Genomic DNA, 17,758 nt, shown 5'->3' on the forward strand with positions numbered 1-17,758 from the left:
CAAGATGCTTGGCAAGATCATGCAGTTAACCATATATGAAGAATGGACCCAGGACGAAAGTTCAGTCAAAACATTTCGGAACACAATCTAGCCCCGATCTGATGATCACCTCCACCAATGGGAAAAGAGGGTGGTGAGGACAGAGCCTGTGTCTGTGGGAATACATGTTTTCTGCAACACGGCGTGGGAGACTGGAAATGAAATCAGAGTTCAGGGTGTGCACACTGTTCTTTGTTAAAAAATGTATGAGCATGACAGTGTATCATCTGGGAACCCCGTAAGAGCTTTTTAGATGTCCATATCAGAAATAATCATTTTGTCTTTTCCGGAATGGGAACAAGGAGAAAAAAGATTACGTGCTTGTGAGGTCAGCACTGAATGGACAATGTTTCATTTAGCTGTGACATTGTTGCCATACCAGAATTGTACAAACTTCACAAAAGGACTATATGTATCCTGCTGTATTTGGCTAGCTATTTAGTGTCATTTAGTTCTGAAATAAGGAATTTTGGACAAAATGCATTAAACAGAATCAATAAGGACAAACTACAAACAACATGCAACAAGTAAAACCAATTTAAAAAGTGTTTTGTTGTGTACCTGAAAAATAAAGTCTTAATAATCATCTGGTAACATAAAGATTTAGGTATGGTAAAAGTGGTTTAGATACAGGTTGCGGTCCATTATGGTAACCTGTATAAATCAGCAGAGGGTCTGTCATAACAACATGAGCATAAAATTAAGGGACAGTTTCTGACTAATCTGAAGACTAGTTAGAGAAGCACATCTAATGTGCATTTTCTGTGTGAAGATTAAACGCCATCCACCAGCTCCCTTAGAGACTGAGTCATTCTAAGTGGTCTGTGTCCTTTAACACTACGGCCCTTGTAAAATCATTGAATTAAGCAGTCACTTTAATTAAGCAGTCACTTTAATTAGATCTGAGTCAGCCATACAAATGTATATAGTCTGATATCAAACTGACACACATCTGGCTGTGATCCAAAATTGTCTGAGGTCAGAGCGGTAAACAAAAAGCAACATAACGGACACTGATTGCAAAGCGCTTCTAAGACAGGATATGTGACTCATAAAATTGCATAATACCTGAGTTTATTCAAAAACAAACAAACAAACAAACAAAAATGCTCTCAAGCGGATGAGACACCATTTGTGAGACATCAAGTCTCCTTAAACCCACCTGTTCAAATGGATATTCAAGTTAATTTAACTTCAGAGGCTGCTGCCCAGTCACTCTCATAATGCTAATGTTAATAAATTAACAGTACAATTACCGAATTACTTTAACATCTTACCAAATTAAAATGTTTTACAAGATATTTAATCAAATAACACTTAATTCTTTCAAAGGTAGAAGGCAAGAATAGTTTGTCTGGAACATTTACCATTGACTTTAAGTTTTCAGCGGGCTTTTGATAGTGTAGCACAACCTGGAACTAAATGTGCAGACTTGAGCATCAATTTCTGTTTGTGTAGCAAACTTTTATTCTGGCGAAAAAAATTATCATACCCTGAGCCTTAAGATGTCAGTGTTCTGTGTTTAGAAGAAACCGGACAATCATCATGAATCTTGATAGACTTCGTAAGCGTGTGCGGCACTACATTGATCAGGTGAGAAAGCGTAACATTGCTTGCAGTACCATTAGCTTGCAGGCTAACCAGCCAACACGGCGGGATAAACCCCAGTGGGCTATTAGCTATGAATGTGAGTGGAAGGGTTCATAGATGATGCAGTGTTATGGCTTTGCGCACTTTGGGCCCTGAGTTAACACACACATTAAAATGTTTAAAACAGTCTAAGAGTCACAGATACATACAGTGTTAAAGGCTAGCAATTTTAAGAGGAGGTCTCGCAAAGCCACTGCTTTGCTAACCGTTAACTGAATACCCACGCAGTTTGCTAAGTGAGCTGAAGGCACTGTTGCATACTCACTGTCGTTATACTACTGTTATAGTTAAGTCTAACTGACTTAACAGTTTAGGGGTAGTTTAATTTTCGTCTCACCACAAATTAAGACCAGTTACCTGTAGGGCCCCAGAGGAAAATGAAGTTGGCGCAAATGCTAGTTAGCCAACTTGGTAGTTTACTAGCCAGCAACTTCTAATTTAATTCCCGGTGACAGCAGACGACCCTATTAGGTAGTTCATCAGTGTACAGTTTTGTCACTGACGATTGCCTGCCAGTTTTTTGAACTGTGTTGGCTTACACACGTTGCTGTGCTGTTGCCATTGCAATTGCAATTGATTGTAAAGGTTGTGTGCGTTTTGTCACCTACACATTAGCCTGGCTAATTCGTTAATTCACAAGTCAATAATCGGAAACTTTTTCGGAATTTCAGCACATTCTAACTGATTATTTACCCTTTTATTACAGCAACAATATCAAAGTGCTCTCTTCTGGGCTGACAAAATCGCGTCTTTATCACATGGTAAGCAACTGCTTTTCCCCCTTTTGAAGCTTTACAACTCGCTGCTTTAATGCTCTATGCACCCAGGATAGCCTGGTGCTACCGCAGATCCGTCTTTGGTTATTTTGATATTTTGTTGCCAGATAGCTTTGAGCTCATGCAAGGGGCTCAAGTACAGTGAAGCTATACAGGAAAGATAAACCAAAATGTAGGTTTTGTTCCTTAGGCCCTCCCTAGGTGGTACTCAGCCTCTGTGACTGGGATGCAGATTTATGTGGGCACATCCTGGCTGAGATTGGTTATGTGTGCTTTAATGAATGTTTTGTCCATTCAAACAATGGAACTGTGCAACTGAAGAAGTCTGGCCCGGTCAGCTCTTGACTTGACCTCTTCACTTTAAACTATCGTAGCAGCTGTAAAGTATATTGTTCTGGTGGCAGCTCTGACAAATCTTTTTGCTTGTTTTTAATTATTTGTAGAGGACCCTCAAGACATCTATTGGTTAGCACAGTGCCTTTTCCTCACCTCACAATATCACAGAGCCTCTCATGCTCTCCGCTCACGCAAACTTGACAAGGTAAGGATCTGCGGTTTGGCATTTGTGGAACTGTCTGTGTGAAAGAGATCTGATTATAATTTTGCTTTAATGGATATCTAACATGCTTGTGTTTATCCCCTAGTTGTATGGAGCCTGTCAGTATCTTGCTGCAAGATGCCATGTAAGTGTTTTATCAGTTAATAGTAATCCCATTCATGTCTTTGGAGCAAAAAGGAGTTACCCATAGGTTGTGCCAAGTGAAATTTCTAAGCTTTGGTCTCTGCTACGAAAAATCCACCATGCAGTAAACTGTTATTACCTAATGCAGGCGTTCTGTGTTTATGCCACGGCTGTTTGGACAGTCTTAGCTATCCAGATAAACTATCAAGATTGCGGGTTGAAAAACAGCATATTTTCAAACATTGCTGAAAGACTGAAGAAGTGTTTGTCCAAATGTTTTTTGTTTCTTATGCTCTAGTATGCTGCCAAAGAGTACCAGCAGGCTCTGGATATACTGGACATGGAGGAACCTGCCAGCAAGAAATTATTGGACAAAAGTGTTAAAGAGGACAATGGCATCAGAGAAGCATCAAAAGAATGGGAGGTGTCCCCAACCTCTGTGAGTCATTTATGTGAAATTAAAAGTCCTAATTTTATTAGTTGCACAACAGTTCAAAGTCTTTGCTATATTTTATTTATTCTGTGGGGGGGGGAGAAAGAAAAGAAAAATTTAAAGCTATCCCAACAGTGTATTTCACTATCATAAATTAACCTCAGTGTGGACTTTACATGCACTTTATACTTTAAGCTTTTGTACCTTGTGAGTTTGTAATGTTTTTGTCATAGTGCCATTCATTATTCTTGCCTTTCCAAGCATTTAGTATATCCATTTCTTCTGACTGAAGTTTCATTTAGTCTTATGTCAGATTCTTTGATGTATGCCGTTGTTGACATTCACCTGTTCTCTTTGGAGACAGGTATGGTTGTGCATTGAGTATTTTTAAGGCCACAGCAGGTTGCCTCTTCTTGACCTCCCCCCTATGGTCTTCCCTAATAGATCAATAGCTCCATCTGCCTCTTGCGGGGGAAGATCTATGATGCCATGGACAACAGACCACTGGCCACATCCAGCTACAAAGAGGCGTTGAAACTGGACGTCTACTGCTTTGAAGCCTTTGACCTTTTAACGTCCCATCACATGTTGACTGCTCAAGAGGGTGAGACTGTACGCTACGGACAGTGTGATTATAAATGACATTCATTTCTTTTATGTAGTGCTGGTGGCTCAAAACATGATTAAGCCTTGTGCTTGAGTGAATGATATTCGAAACAGAGATTTTGTTTTCAAAATTCAGTTCAGCCAAAGGCTAGTTTTGAGCCTTGTCCTGGAAACCTGCCTTGTGTGTTTCTAAATTACTTTATTATTCATTTATTTTATTTGTTTTATTGTCATTGTAGAAAAGGAATTCTTGGACTCTCTTCCCATAAGTCAGCAGTGCACTGAAGAGGAAGAGGAGTTGCTGCGCTTTCTTTTTGAGACTAAGTTAAAGAAAGTAGGTTCTTTACCCTATTCATATTTAGAAAGTTTGGTTTGGTTGTTTTTGTTTTTTGTGTTTGGGGTTTTTGTGCCTCTTTTACATCAGATTAGGGGTCTGATGGTACTCTGTATGAAATCTGTGCTTTTAATAGCGACATACAAAGCCCTGATCTAAAAGGATCATCTTTAGTAGCACTCATGTAAAGAGCAATCGTTGAATGGTGATTTAAATGCTAATTACAGGGTTGACATGCCCTTGTTTTCGTAACCCTCATCTCTCTATTTGGCAGTATAACAAACCCAGTGAGATGGTCATTCCAGAAATGGCCCATGGTCTCCAGGACAACTTGGATGTAGTTGTCTCTCGTGCAGAGCGACATTATTACAACTGTGACTTCAAGATGTGCTACTCTCTTACATCTACGTGAGTACGATGGCATACAGGCTCAGAGAAATCGTGATCCTCTCAGGTTCCAGAACACGTGTTAACATAAAAAATGAATGGTTCATTTTCAAAATGAATTTCGACAATTCAGTGTAGGTCTCACAGTTACAGTCTACAGAATATCACTTTATGGGACATTTCCCACTGATCTCTCCTTCAGTTTTTTGTAGCTTCTTTGCATTTCCCAGTATATATGACACTATCAGTTAAAGCACTGTCGTAGTCTTATGCATGGATTATTGATCTGTTTATTGATTTTGTTATCAGTCATAATAGAGATGTACTGTTTATGACTGACTGTTTACAAGTGAAAAGTTACATCTAAACTTAAATACTCACATTAACAGCATCACAAGCTCTGGTTCCTATTTTAAAACATGTACTTTAGAAAGTAACATACTTTTTCTGGCTTTAGTGTTGCGAGTTTAGTGTTGCTTTAAGTTCAGTCAGAATCTGTCAGTCTGACTGCTGTATCTATGGTTTTGCTATTTTTTCAGGGTAATGGTGAAAGATCCGTTCCACGCTAATTGTTTACCAGTGCACATAGGAACACTTGTTGAACTCGGCAAAGCCAACGGTAAGACAAAGGAAGAACCCTCGCCTCTTAGTCCTTTGTGAGAAAATGATTTTTTTATAACATTTTTCTTTCCCTTTTATCCCCATAGAATTATTTTACCTCTCCCATAGGCTAGTGGATTTGTATCCCACCAATCCAGTGAGTACAAAGTTAATTTAATTCTTCTAGCATTAGCAATGGTCTGTAAAAAAACAAACAAACAAAAAAAAACCCAACTAAATGCTTATTAAGAGTGCTGCATTTGGTTCTTGTGCAATTCAGAATCTTTTTTTTTTTTTTTGCTCCTCAAGGTCTCTTGGTTTGCTGTCGGATGCTATTATCTCATGGTTGGACACAAAAATGAGCATGCGCGGCGATACCTTAGGTAAGAAGAAGGAAGGTATATCTCAAGAACAGAGTTCAAGAGGTGGTCCACCCCTAAAATAACGTGGAATTGATCATGTTATTCATAACAGTCTGAGTGAATCCAAGAAGCAGGGTGGCAGGGTATGGTGATGTAGGCACATGTCAAGCGTTAGTGCTGGATTGCAAAAATGATTGAAAGTAAGTTGGGCATGGAGCACGTACTGTGAACAGCAGAGAGGTTTGAACGTAGAAACTTGTATCTTTGTATGTTTTTGTGTTGCTTTGAAACACGCTGAGGATTTTTTAACTTACCCCCCCTGGCCAATTTTCCTTCATTGTTTCTCAGGCAGCCGGGGTAACGTAGAGCCCGGCGTTGATTTCACTTTGTAGCTTCTTTAGCTCATTCAGAAACCGATGACGTGGTGCTGGTGTATTACAAACACTGTGACCAGTCATGACTATTTTCCCTAGTTTTGCACAAGCTTGAAGAATTTGCTTTTGCTACTGACCGTCATAACACAGGCCCCTGGTCTGTCTCTTTACAGTAAAGCCACCACACTGGAGCGCACGTACGGACCTGCTTGGATTGCGTATGGTCACTCATTTGCAGTGGAAAGTGAGCATGACCAGGCCATGGCAGCCTACTTCACTGCTGCCCAGCTGATGAGGGGGTATGTTACACATCCGCTTGTGGCCACTTTCACTTCCACATGGGTGTAGAGTACTATACCTGTATGGATTTTAAAAACCACATTTTTCACACTGCAGTGTTCTTGGACTTGTGTCTTTTGTACCACGCTAAAGACACAGGTCTAAGAAATAAATATATTCACTCCATTTTTTTTCCTTTTAAATGTACTTTAGAGCTTTGTCTGGCATTCTCTGTTACAAGAGTTAGTAAGAAAGAGAGAGCATTACTGTGGAGCCTCTCGTCAAAGTGCTCATAAGGTCTATCCTGAGCCTGGTGGAAGGGGTTTGTTAAAGTTAGCAGCAAGCTGTTGTCTAAGTATTCTTCTTTGGTGAACTTACTTGTCCGTTGTGCTACAAGGTGCCATCTGCCCATGTTGTACATTGGTCTGGAGTATGGACTCACCAACAACTCAAAGCTGGCTGAGCGCTTCTTCAGCCAGGCGCTCAGCATTGCTCCTGAGGACCCGTTTGTCATACATGAAGTGGCAGTGGTGGCTTTCCAGAATGGCGAGTGAGTGGAGCTTTTCCAGAACATTCCTGAGGAAACCAGTTTTGTTGAGTGTTCAGATGGACATAATTTAGAGCTTATGGGTGTATCTGTTAATATTGCTTTTTTTTTTCCAGCTGGAAGACAGCAGAGAGATTGTTTCTGGATGCAATGGAAAAAATCAAAGCCATTGGGAATGAGGTGATAGTCTTGATTGATGGTATTTGAAAATGCTAATCAGTTGTTGTGCTTTAGATCATCAGAAGAGCTTGCCAGCTGTGCTGTAAATCATCTCTCAGTGTTTTGGTGCAATTTGATTCCATATTTGGGAAAGTTCATCTCACTGTTGTGGTCAATACCTGTACCAACATTAGCAAACCTGAGAAACATAATGATATGAGTTTAATATAACATTTTGTTACAGGTGACTGTGGACAAATGGGAACCATTGCTGAACAATTTGGGTCATGTATGTCGAAAACTCAAGTAAGTTTGTATAACCACAGGAAACTGCAGTCACTGAATGAGAGTGTTTGTGGTTTCATAAGCAAACAAAGCCAAGTTTTCCACACGTTTGCTATGCACTCTTTATATACTTAAAAAAACATGTGGCTTTTGCATGTTGCGCACCTCTTTAAAGTCTTCTCTAGCCGATTGGTCCCATCATGAATCAAATGCTTTTAAAAGTAATTAATTACCTTAAGGACTACGGTATATGTATTTTGGATAGTGTCATGTGTTTTGACCTCAGTAGTCTAGCCTAAGTCTTATGCATCAAGGAGGAAAAGCACCCCACAAAATAGTGGTCTAAAATTAACCAAAGTGATATTTCAAACTATGGCAGCTCATTGGTTTTACATGGCCACAGCACAATGCATTGCTTTGTCAGCTTTATTTTCTGTGGCTCTTGTCTCTCTCGATCATTGTGAGTAAATAGAAACCTCATTTTACATTCTGAGTCCGTTTCTTTATGAATTATGCATGTCCTCTCACTGCTTATCAAAGAGGCTCACAATTCACATTTCAAGATGCTACTGCTCTTGTTTTCTTTGAGTGGTTGTTTTGAAAGAGGATTTCCCCGCCCCCCCCCCCCCCCCCCCATCCTTTCTGTAAAAATGTAGACAGCTGTGCCATTGTTTTTGTAAACGTGGTCGTCATGCTTTCTGTGAAGATATTCTTTCAAAGCCTTAAAACCGTAAAGCTGGAGTCTGTAAATACACACAAAAAAATTTATCAAGGCCTTGTCTATTTCTATTTACTACTACACAAAATTAGGAATTTGTGTTGGTTACAAGTAAAATGTTCCTTAGAATGTTTTTCATATGCTGACACTCAGGAGCTGTAGGGCATAATTTGAGTTGAGGATTTTTTTTTTTGTTGCTGATGTTTTTTTGGTTTGTTCTTTTTTTCCACGAGGTCACAACTGAAACCAGAGGTGAGGTTAAATGAGGTCTGAATTTTGTTTTGCAGGAAATATGAGCAGGCTCTCGAGTACCACCGGCAAGCGCTGGTGCTCATCCCTCAGCACGCGTCCACTTACTCAGCCATCGGCTACGTGCACAGCCTCATGGGTGATTTTGAGAGTGCCATCGACTACTTTCACACTGTAAGCCGCCCACTTCTGAAATACAATACTGTAGAATTACACTGAAAACTGAGAATGTTAGCTGTAACTGATGATTCTGAAAGCTCAGCTTGTTGTTCTTGCAGGCACTTGGTTTGAAAAGGGATGACACGTTCTCCGTCACTATGCTTGGCCACTGCATCGAGATGTACATTGGCGAGACAGATGCTTACATAGGTAAAAAAAAAAAAAATTGTCTTGCCTTTTTTTTGTTGTTCTTTGAAGTCGAATAAGGAAGAACATTGGTGCTTGATGTTCTCTTGAACTGTGTCTTTGCAGGAACAGACATCAAAGACAAAGTGAGGAAGACTATAAGCACACCAGCCTTGATGAAGATGCTCAACTCTTCCTCAGACAATGATGACAGTCGGGCTCAGCCCCTGGAGGAGAGTGGCATTATGGCGTTGGAGACGCCGCCTAATTCAAACAAGCCTCCCAACACCCTCCAGCGCTTCCTGTTGGAATGTGATATGCATGAAAGTGACATGATGCTAGGCACTTCCCTGTCTGACACCAGCACGTGATGGGACTGCTAAATGGGGTGAACATGGCACTCTAGGAAGATTGGTGTAAACCAGATGCATAATCCTTGTGAATAACCGAAAAGAAGAACGCACCAACTTGGAGGACACATGCCCCCATCCAAAATCAATTTCAACTCCCTTTGTTCCCCACCTGTGGATTTTTTTTACTATGAATAAATGCAGTGAGCTGACTATAAGAGGGTTTAAAGGAAAGTCTTGAAAATAAACCCTTCATCCATATTTTTACACTCTGTTTTTGGTGTCTTCTTTTTAACGTAATCTTATCATGGGAACACTTCTTTTCACAATCCTCGATTTTCCAGATATTTAATATGAAAATACATCATGTAAAGAATGGGTAATTACTGGGTATTTTCCGCTGGAGGGTTGAATTTAAATACATCTTACTTCCATATTCATACTTTATGCCTCTTTATAAGCACCAAACGGTTTCTATATGACATCAAGAAGACTGCATTTTTCCTCCTACAAGGCTTTGTTAAATCGGCTAACATCTATTAAAACAATTTTTAAAAAAACGGTAGATTTAGCAGAGAATGTTTTCACGTTTTCTCTGCAATGAAATTTTCAACCCTAAATCGAAATGTTGGGAACAGCGATTTGAGTCAGAATGTAACTAAAGCAAGAAGACGTTCAACTAACTTCAACAATCCGTGCCAGTCATTTTGTTTTAGTTTTAGGCAGACGTAGGGGTATTACTCTCACATAGTACACATGACCCCTTTTGTGGCCGTGTGAGTAATAACAGTTGCGTAGTGGTTTGGAGTTGGTTTTCGGTGATCCCGGGAACTGCAAGCATCTATTTCAACAGCGTCCCTCACGCGTAGTAGGTGGTCTTCTGCTGTCTCTTGTCGACTCAACAATTACGTCATAGCCAGTTGTTTTCATTGACGAGTTGTCAAAGAGAAATGGGTAGGGTTTATTTTAGGATCAAATTTATATCAATCACACATGGGCAATCGCAGCAATGGGTTGCACGCCGTCCAAATCTAATGTCACGTATACCCACGAGCGAGTGTGCCGGGATCTTGATACCTGCTCTACCTTCGTTCCCAGTCTGAAAAGCTCCGTATCCACTCCAGAACGGCCATCTCCGAGGGTGTGTCTGGAGACCAGCAGTGGAAAGCAAACTTTCCTCAGCGGTATGTATGCTTAATGACATCAAGGAATCAGATCAGCATGCGTTGAAGTGGTGTATGGTGTCATGTCTATACAGTTTTGAAGAATATAAAAATGTATTTAAAAAAAAAAAGAAATGTATAAAAATCTCTTGAAAGTGTTGATTGAACTTATAATGTCATGCACCTTGTTCCAGTACCTTGTCGTGACGGTCATGGGCGCTCCTTAAGCCAGCCCAGCAGTCCTGATGCCTGGAGCACTGCCAGCACCGCAAGTCCATTCTGCCCTCCACGCGCGAGCATTCAGCCCAGCTGCACAGACAGCGACTCCGAGGACAGCGAGGGACCTGCTTGCAAGCGGTGATAGATTTTTCCGGACACCGGCGTTTTGATTGGCTTCTCTAACCCGTCTTCTCCGCATCTGTAGTTACGACAAGCTTGATTCTTTGGAAACTGGGACTGATAGCCTACTTTTTCTCTGACGGAGTTTTCTAATCTGTTTATTACAGTTCTCCTGTTGTCAACTGTGTATTTATTGCCAGGTTTTGTTGATAAATTATTGTTTTCTACGCAGTTGGAATCACTGAGCGCTTTTCTGTATTTTGGTGTGTCATAAAGTATCTGAAACCTTAAATGTGTTAGATGTGTCATCTTTTATCAAGAGGTTTCTCTGCGCTACTTTAACCGCAGTTTATGAGGGATGTGCTGAGGGGTGAGAGACCCCTTTGCCCTCACTTGACGAAATGCCCCTCGTTTCTCGAGAAAAGTTGTTATTATTTTTATTATTATTATTATTATTATTATCATTATTATTATGACGAAGGTCGCAACTGCGTATGTTATTTAATGTTTGCAAAACGCTGTCCTTAAACAAACATTAACCAATTCGACAACGAACTTTGTTGGTTTACTTTCCAGAGGAGTAGCCTGAACTTAAACACTGGGGAGACCAGTTTGTTAGGGGAAGATTTCATTTATTTCTGGTGTCATTCGCACAATAACGGTAGTAGGCAACGTTAAATTTTTAGACAGAGATTTAAGTTCTTGAGAAAAAAAAGAACCTAGTATGAAAGCTGAAGCTATTTTATTCACAGAAGTAAACAATAAACATTGAAAATGAGAACCAGCCTGAACCTTGTTGACAATCTTCAATTACAGTAATGTTTTGTGCCACAGAGTGTAGTATCATTTAAAAGAAACAAAATAAGACCGTTGCAGTGTATGAAAATAGAGTTTTTCCCTAATTGCTTTAAACTTTGTTTTTAAGTCCATTAAAGACACAATTAAGTAGTATTAGATAAGGGAGTGATAGCGCAGCTGCAGTTTTGTTGTACGCACAAGGCCGCAGGCCAACGATCATTCATAATTTAGACCAATTATTATTTTCATGAACATATCCATATTTGTACTCTTGCTGGGTAAGTAAAAAATTTGCATAATTAATCGTTATATAACTACACTTTTAAAGTGGAGTGATATCATCCAGGCCCAGTAAAACATCCCAGTGCTGTTATACTGAATATCAGCTTTCAGAGAATGCTTCTTGCCAAATTAAATTACTCGACTGGAACCAACTGTGTTGTACAATCATTGATGCAAAAATAGATAATTTTTCTCCGCTCTGCATCATTAATAGTGCCTGGCTGCAGTAACATTTTGTGTTACTGCAGTGGCTACACTTCACACTTGGGTAGCACTGAGGCCCTTTTTACTTTCCATTGCTGTGGTAAAATATAGCTTTGCCTATAACTCCTAATTCATGTAATCACTCAGTTGCCATAATGCAATTAAAAGTAACAAAATGTGAACAGTTTTGTGAGGCTGCCACAGTATATTTGAGAAGTATTAGGCCAGTTATATCTGGCAAACCTGTTAAGACTATATAGTTTTCTTTTATATTCATTATAGTTGCCTGTTGGGTGATGCACATTGTAGTAAATTGCCTCTGAAGACAGGAGAGAGAGGGAGAGAGATAACACACTGAGGGAGACGGCCAAAGGGAGTTCCACCTTGAACAGCCAAAACCAAGGGCTTTTTTCTTTTTTTAATTAACCCTTTAAAAGTACATTTTTGTTAGGGTATAGACCAGCTGATTAAGCTTGTACTGTCCTTCCCTGCATTAGAAGTTGTACACTACATGTATTTTATTTTGATATTTTTCATTTTAAGTGACACTATAAAACTTGTTAAAGTAATGTTATTCAACTAAACGGAGTAAAGGCTTGAAACGAAATTATTCAATTTGTTATAGTAATATGAAATATTTCGCATAATCCAGTTGTCTCTTAGCAACATTTTTCAACACTCGCGGTATTTTGGCACTGAGGTCTCGCGAGCAAGCGGATCCCGAGAGCGGAGAGGGGAAATGGAGAGATGAAGTCTGAAAAGGAGCAAATGACAGGGAGTAGGGAAAGAACTGCGGTCGAAATTCAGTTCAGAGACGTTCAGAGGGAGCAAGATAGTGCTGCAGTCAATTCTAAGCAAAAGGAGGAGAAGAAAGAGATCTTTACCAAGGTATGTGAATCGTTTGATTCTGGCTGTCGACATTCTTTAGAGCATTTAGGATCAGTGTGGAGAGATATGGAGGAGGCTGGATCAGCACCATAGACAGCGAATTGTAGATCGCCGCAGGTGGCCAAATAATTGCTCGAGTCAATCTGTCCGAATACGTCCTCTTACGTATAAAAGATTTAACGATATGTCTTATGTGCTATTCGGTGAATATGCCACATTACTTTGTTGTTATGCAGTTTTCCACACATATACGGCTAACGGTAAAGAAACAGTTGCAGATTCAGGCAAATACGCTGGTGACCTTGATAGGCTTTTGGTATGGCTTCATACAAACATACTGGCGTTGCTATCTCATGATACTTTGTCTAAATTGGAGGCCTAAAAGAACGCATTCATTCTAGGTCGTTATCCGCCGACTGCCTCCCAGTCTGTCGAAGGACCAGCTGGAGGAACAGCTCAGTCCCTTGCCCTCCTACGATTATTTCGAGTTTTTCCCTGCAGATCAAAGGTATAACTCAGGGTCATGTCTTTAGTATGAATCTACTTTGTTGCATTCTAAGTATGTGTAACCCTAGACACATGCTATTTTCCTCTGCAGCCTATATCCACATCTTTTCTCCAGAGCCTATATTAACTTCAAAAACCCTGACGATATCATTCTCTTCAGAGACCGTTTTGATGGCTATGTTTTTATCGACAACAAAGGTAATGTGTCTGGCTAGACCGATTTAAAATACACATATCTGAAACTTTTTTTCTTTGTCCATACCCAGTTTTTGATCTTGCATTTACATGTTTTGTTTTAATAATAATCCAGGGCAAGAATATCCCGCTGTAGTAGAATTTGCTCCATTTCAGAAGATTTCCAAGAAGAAGCTCAAAAAGAAGGATGGCAAAGCCGGGAGTATTGAGGAAGGTACTTATGGATTTTACGGATTGAAATTAAAGAGAGGTTTACATTCAGGGGGGATTATATTCTTGATGTCTATGCTATGTGAATGTGTTTTGTCTAAAAAAGGAATAGATTTTAAACCTTTTTTTTTTTCTATAGACCCAGAATACAGAAGATTTCTGGAGAACTACTCCTGTGATGAGGAGAAATCTATGGCCAATCCAGAAACATTGCTGGGAGAGATTGAAGCTAAAACTAGAGAACTCATAGGTACACTTATGGTGTTCTATTGGGCAGCCCTGTCATGCATATTTAATATCTCAACATATTATTACATTATTACACACTATAGATGTACTGTACATCACATCTACTGTTTCCTTTCCATTTGCCCGTGGCTTCACTTCAGCCAAGAGAACAACACCACTCCTAGAATACATCAAAAACAAAAAGTTAGAGAAACAGGTAAGAGTACCTTAACCTACTTGGTCTCATTTATGTATATAGTTTTCAAAAGTGTACAGTATACCCACAAGCTGTGGATTTGTCTCTTTAGAGAATAAGAGAGGAGAAGAGAGAGGAGAGACGACGCAGAGAGCTGGAGAAGAAGCGACAGAGGGAGGAGGAGAAGAGGAAACGCAGAGAGGAGGAGAGACGGAAGCGAAAAGAGGCTGAGAAGCAGAAGAAACTTTCTGAGAAAGAAATCAAGATCAAGGTATAAGCAATCAGTTGTGATAGCTGTTTATGAAACTGAAATATCTTTAATCGCATGTCGTATTTTGCTCTGGACCACAACAAAAATGACAAAGTGAGATTCGGGCCGGGTTATCGACTGCGGGTTATCTATGTTTTCGGTGCAAATTGTATCTACTCCTGTGATCTTATGGAAGTTTTGTGTTTTAAACATCTCGGCATTATTCTTTCCCTAGCTCTTGAAAAAATGCGACAGAGATGATGAGATGGACTCAGACAGACTGGCGAGAGATAAAGGAGACAGTGGAGAAGCTGAGAGGGGCAAATGGGAGAAGCCTTCAGGGCACATGAAGTCAAAGGAGAACAAGGATAAGTAAGGGTTGCTTCAGTGCATGTACGTTGCTGCAGAACAATCTTGATCATCTTCAATGATGGATACGTGAGACTCCTAGACCTTAACTATGTCTGAAAATAAGAATCCACATTTGATTGGCTCAAATGATATGACTCAAATATGATTCAGATGGTTGATGGCTACCATGAATAGCTGTGGTTATTCGTAAGCATGTGATTTTAGGTAGGACTGGTAGATGTGACTGAGCAGTGGGTATGACAGGCAGTTGTGATTATTCATTACCATCACACGTGGTGTGTATGTGTTAGGACCCAGGCTGAGAGTGATAAGGAGCAGCGAGAAGGCCACAGCCGGCGACAAAGGGACAGGGAGCACCGGAGTCGCGATGAGGAGCGTAAACGTCAGCGCCATCACTACGAATTTGAGAAGTTCATGCGACGCAAGGATGAGACCAAGTGGGGCAAAGGCTATTGCCAGGACAGAGCCAAGAAAGAGAGTGGCCATCACCATGGTTACTCCTACTGTCCTGATGGAGGAGACAAAATGGTGAAGGATGATGGAGACGACACAGGCAGCAGGAAGGAACGTATCAGGAACAAGGTGAGTGAAAGTCCGTCAGATGGCCGCAGCAACCACCAGCAATTCCATTCACTGCAAAATGATGGCCAAAGCTTCTCATAAAACACACATTTATCACACTCCTGCTCGATGACCAGTTACAAGCCAGCTAATGTGACATGCTAAGTGATATTCTGTTCAAAAAGCCATCTAAGGATAATTTAAATTCTTAGAAAAGGGGCTTTGAGTATTTGCTATTTGGTTGACATCTGTCCGTTAGGTCGGCATTCAGTTGTTTAGCCCCGGGTGGTATAGGTGTATCCTCTATCTTGTTTAACTATACCTCTGGTCATTGTTTTCATGATTCATTCTGGCTGTGGGTTTGCAATACAAACCCAACTCTTATCGGGGGCTTGTATTGCTGTCCTTGCTTGTGTTGTGAGCCGCCCAGTTCAGCACTGATGTGATGTGTTGAGGCAGTTAGCCGTGAGTTTGGCTGTCCAATTGACGGAAGGCAACATGTCTCTCAGTCTGTGTTAGTGCATCAGGAGAAAAGGACATCCCAGTCTGAGGGGCCAGACCAGATAGGAGGGGCTCTGCCAGCTAAGGTACAGATAGCCTTTGAGCCTTTCTACCCAGGGGAGGGGGAAGCCATTATGCTATGCGCTGGGAGACCCCACACCACACCATATTAGGTTATACCTTGTTGTTGACAGCAAAAAGATGTTACCATAGACTTTTTTTCTCCAAATGAAATAGTGTTTAAAGATTTGTGCGTTTCCTTCTAAGACTCATAAAATTCTGTAAATGAAAACCATGTGCCAACATGTTTCCCAATCAGTCATCACTGAAGAAATCAAAGTTGTTATGTACAAACTGGGGAAATTTCACAACCGTTATGCATTTCCTTCTGTGCAATCAGAAGGAACATTCACCGTGACTCATCTGCAGATGTTTACTTGACTAGATTCATGACCAAAACAAATAGAGACTTCTTTGAATTGTCTTACATTTTAAATGTTGTTAGTAATTTTTCCCCTAGGTATTGCATGTCATGAAATAAATTTCTCATATGAGGGCATTTAATATATTTAAACTCATATTGTTTTTGTAGGTAGTTCATTTTGAATATTTAGTGCTGGGTAAAGTTTAAAATACTAGAAACTGTTGTTTTGCTGTCAATAACTTGGCTTGGGCCGGCATGTCAGGTGTTTAACTTAATCTTTGATGAAAATGAAAATGAAGGATTACACCCATAGTCTGGCTCTCATTTTGTCTCAAAAATTTGGGTTGGGTGAGGGGGTAGTCTTGTCACATTTACATGAAATTTAATTACTGTTGTAATTTTCCGAGAGCTCACTCAGAAATATGTGGACTGTATTTGAAGCATCAAATGGCATACAAATTCAAAATTAATTACTAAGATAAAACTGAATAGTCAAAGTTTTTCTGGTCCTCAGTCGCTCAGGTCAGGACCGTTTCTTAGGCCTCTGAGGCTGTGTTTGTTGCGATAAACCTTTTGTTCTTTTTCTGTCTGTTTCGGCTTTATCTTGAGACAGGATCGACCTGCTATGCAGCTGTACCAGCCAGGGGCACGTAACCGCAAGCGCATGGGCTCTGCTAGCAAGGTCTTTGACTGTGTCCCTCAGTCACCAGAGCATACCAGAGAGCTCTGTTGTGATGTTGGCATGGGAACAGGCTCTGAGAAAAGCGGAGATGAGTAACTGCCGGTTCCGATGGTATGGGAAAAGATGCAAGGAAGTCTTGATGGCAAAAGGAACATCTTTTGGCTCATGATTCATTCATTGCATGACACCTGTGTGTGTGGTGCACAATATTGTACTCCTCTACCGCCCAAACCACCCACATCACCACTTTGTGTGAAATCAAAAAAAGAATGACAATGTTGCAGTGTTTTCAGCTGTTGTATGTTTGACTTTCACGCCAGTAATCACTGCCGCCTGATTCTGTTACTGTTTTCTACACCACGTTCTGGATAGTAATTGCTCTTTTGGACAAGAATCACAGCACACCATGTCTGTCAACCACTTGCCCGACATCTGAGTACCTCATCATTCCCACTCCTAGAGCATATTTATATACCTCTTGTAGTAACAAAAAAAATGGATTCCATTTGTTTCAAGACTTTATAAAGAGAGATTATAGATTTTATTGTAAAGAAAATGATAATGGATAATTGTTGTGAAGTCTGTATTTCACTAATGTAAACTGTATCTTTATTGTAAGATATGGAACCTGGTATAGTTCAAGAGTGACGCTTAATATGGGTATGCATTTCTTTGGGTAAATGTAATACTAACTATTTGTAAACATAACAGTACCAGACTTGACAGTATTGACCTTTGTTGATTCTATAATTTTAGCATGTACTCTGACTTCCCTTCAAGCAG

The 17,758-nt window shown here is 40.2% G+C and overlaps 2 protein-coding genes across 2 annotated transcripts; both read left to right on the forward strand.

Annotated features, from left to right (window-relative positions):
* The first annotated feature begins 1,478 nt into the window (after positions 1 to 1,478).
* cdc16 (cell division cycle 16 homolog (S. cerevisiae)) lies at positions 1,479 to 9,329 on the forward strand. The gene is made up of 18 exons (XM_030786564.1): positions 1,479 to 1,632; positions 2,396 to 2,450; positions 2,909 to 3,006; positions 3,110 to 3,148; positions 3,446 to 3,586; positions 4,025 to 4,184; positions 4,426 to 4,520; positions 4,795 to 4,928; positions 5,447 to 5,526; positions 5,615 to 5,664; positions 5,817 to 5,890; positions 6,417 to 6,542; positions 6,920 to 7,072; positions 7,186 to 7,249; positions 7,473 to 7,534; positions 8,519 to 8,654; positions 8,759 to 8,849; positions 8,952 to 9,329. Exons 1-18 carry the CDS (start codon positions 1,585 to 1,587, stop codon positions 9,194 to 9,196), a joined length of 1,851 nt encoding a protein of 616 aa, XP_030642424.1. The 5' UTR covers positions 1,479 to 1,584; the 3' UTR covers positions 9,197 to 9,329.
* A 3,379-nt stretch (positions 9,330 to 12,708) lies between these two features.
* upf3a (UPF3A regulator of nonsense mediated mRNA decay) lies at positions 12,709 to 17,071 on the forward strand. The gene is made up of 11 exons (XM_030787187.1): positions 12,709 to 12,849; positions 13,251 to 13,357; positions 13,448 to 13,554; positions 13,667 to 13,765; positions 13,901 to 14,011; positions 14,151 to 14,206; positions 14,298 to 14,456; positions 14,671 to 14,807; positions 15,095 to 15,389; positions 15,878 to 15,955; positions 16,907 to 17,071. The coding sequence occupies exons 1-11, from the start codon at positions 12,709 to 12,711 to the stop codon at positions 17,069 to 17,071; spliced, it is 1,455 nt and encodes a 484-aa protein (XP_030643047.1).
* Positions 17,072 to 17,758: the final 687 nt, after the last annotated feature.

The sequence above is a fragment of the Chanos chanos genome, chromosome 10 (assembly GCF_902362185.1).
Source record: "Chanos chanos chromosome 10, fChaCha1.1, whole genome shotgun sequence".
Classification (NCBI taxonomy): domain Eukaryota; kingdom Metazoa; phylum Chordata; class Actinopteri; order Gonorynchiformes; family Chanidae; genus Chanos; species Chanos chanos.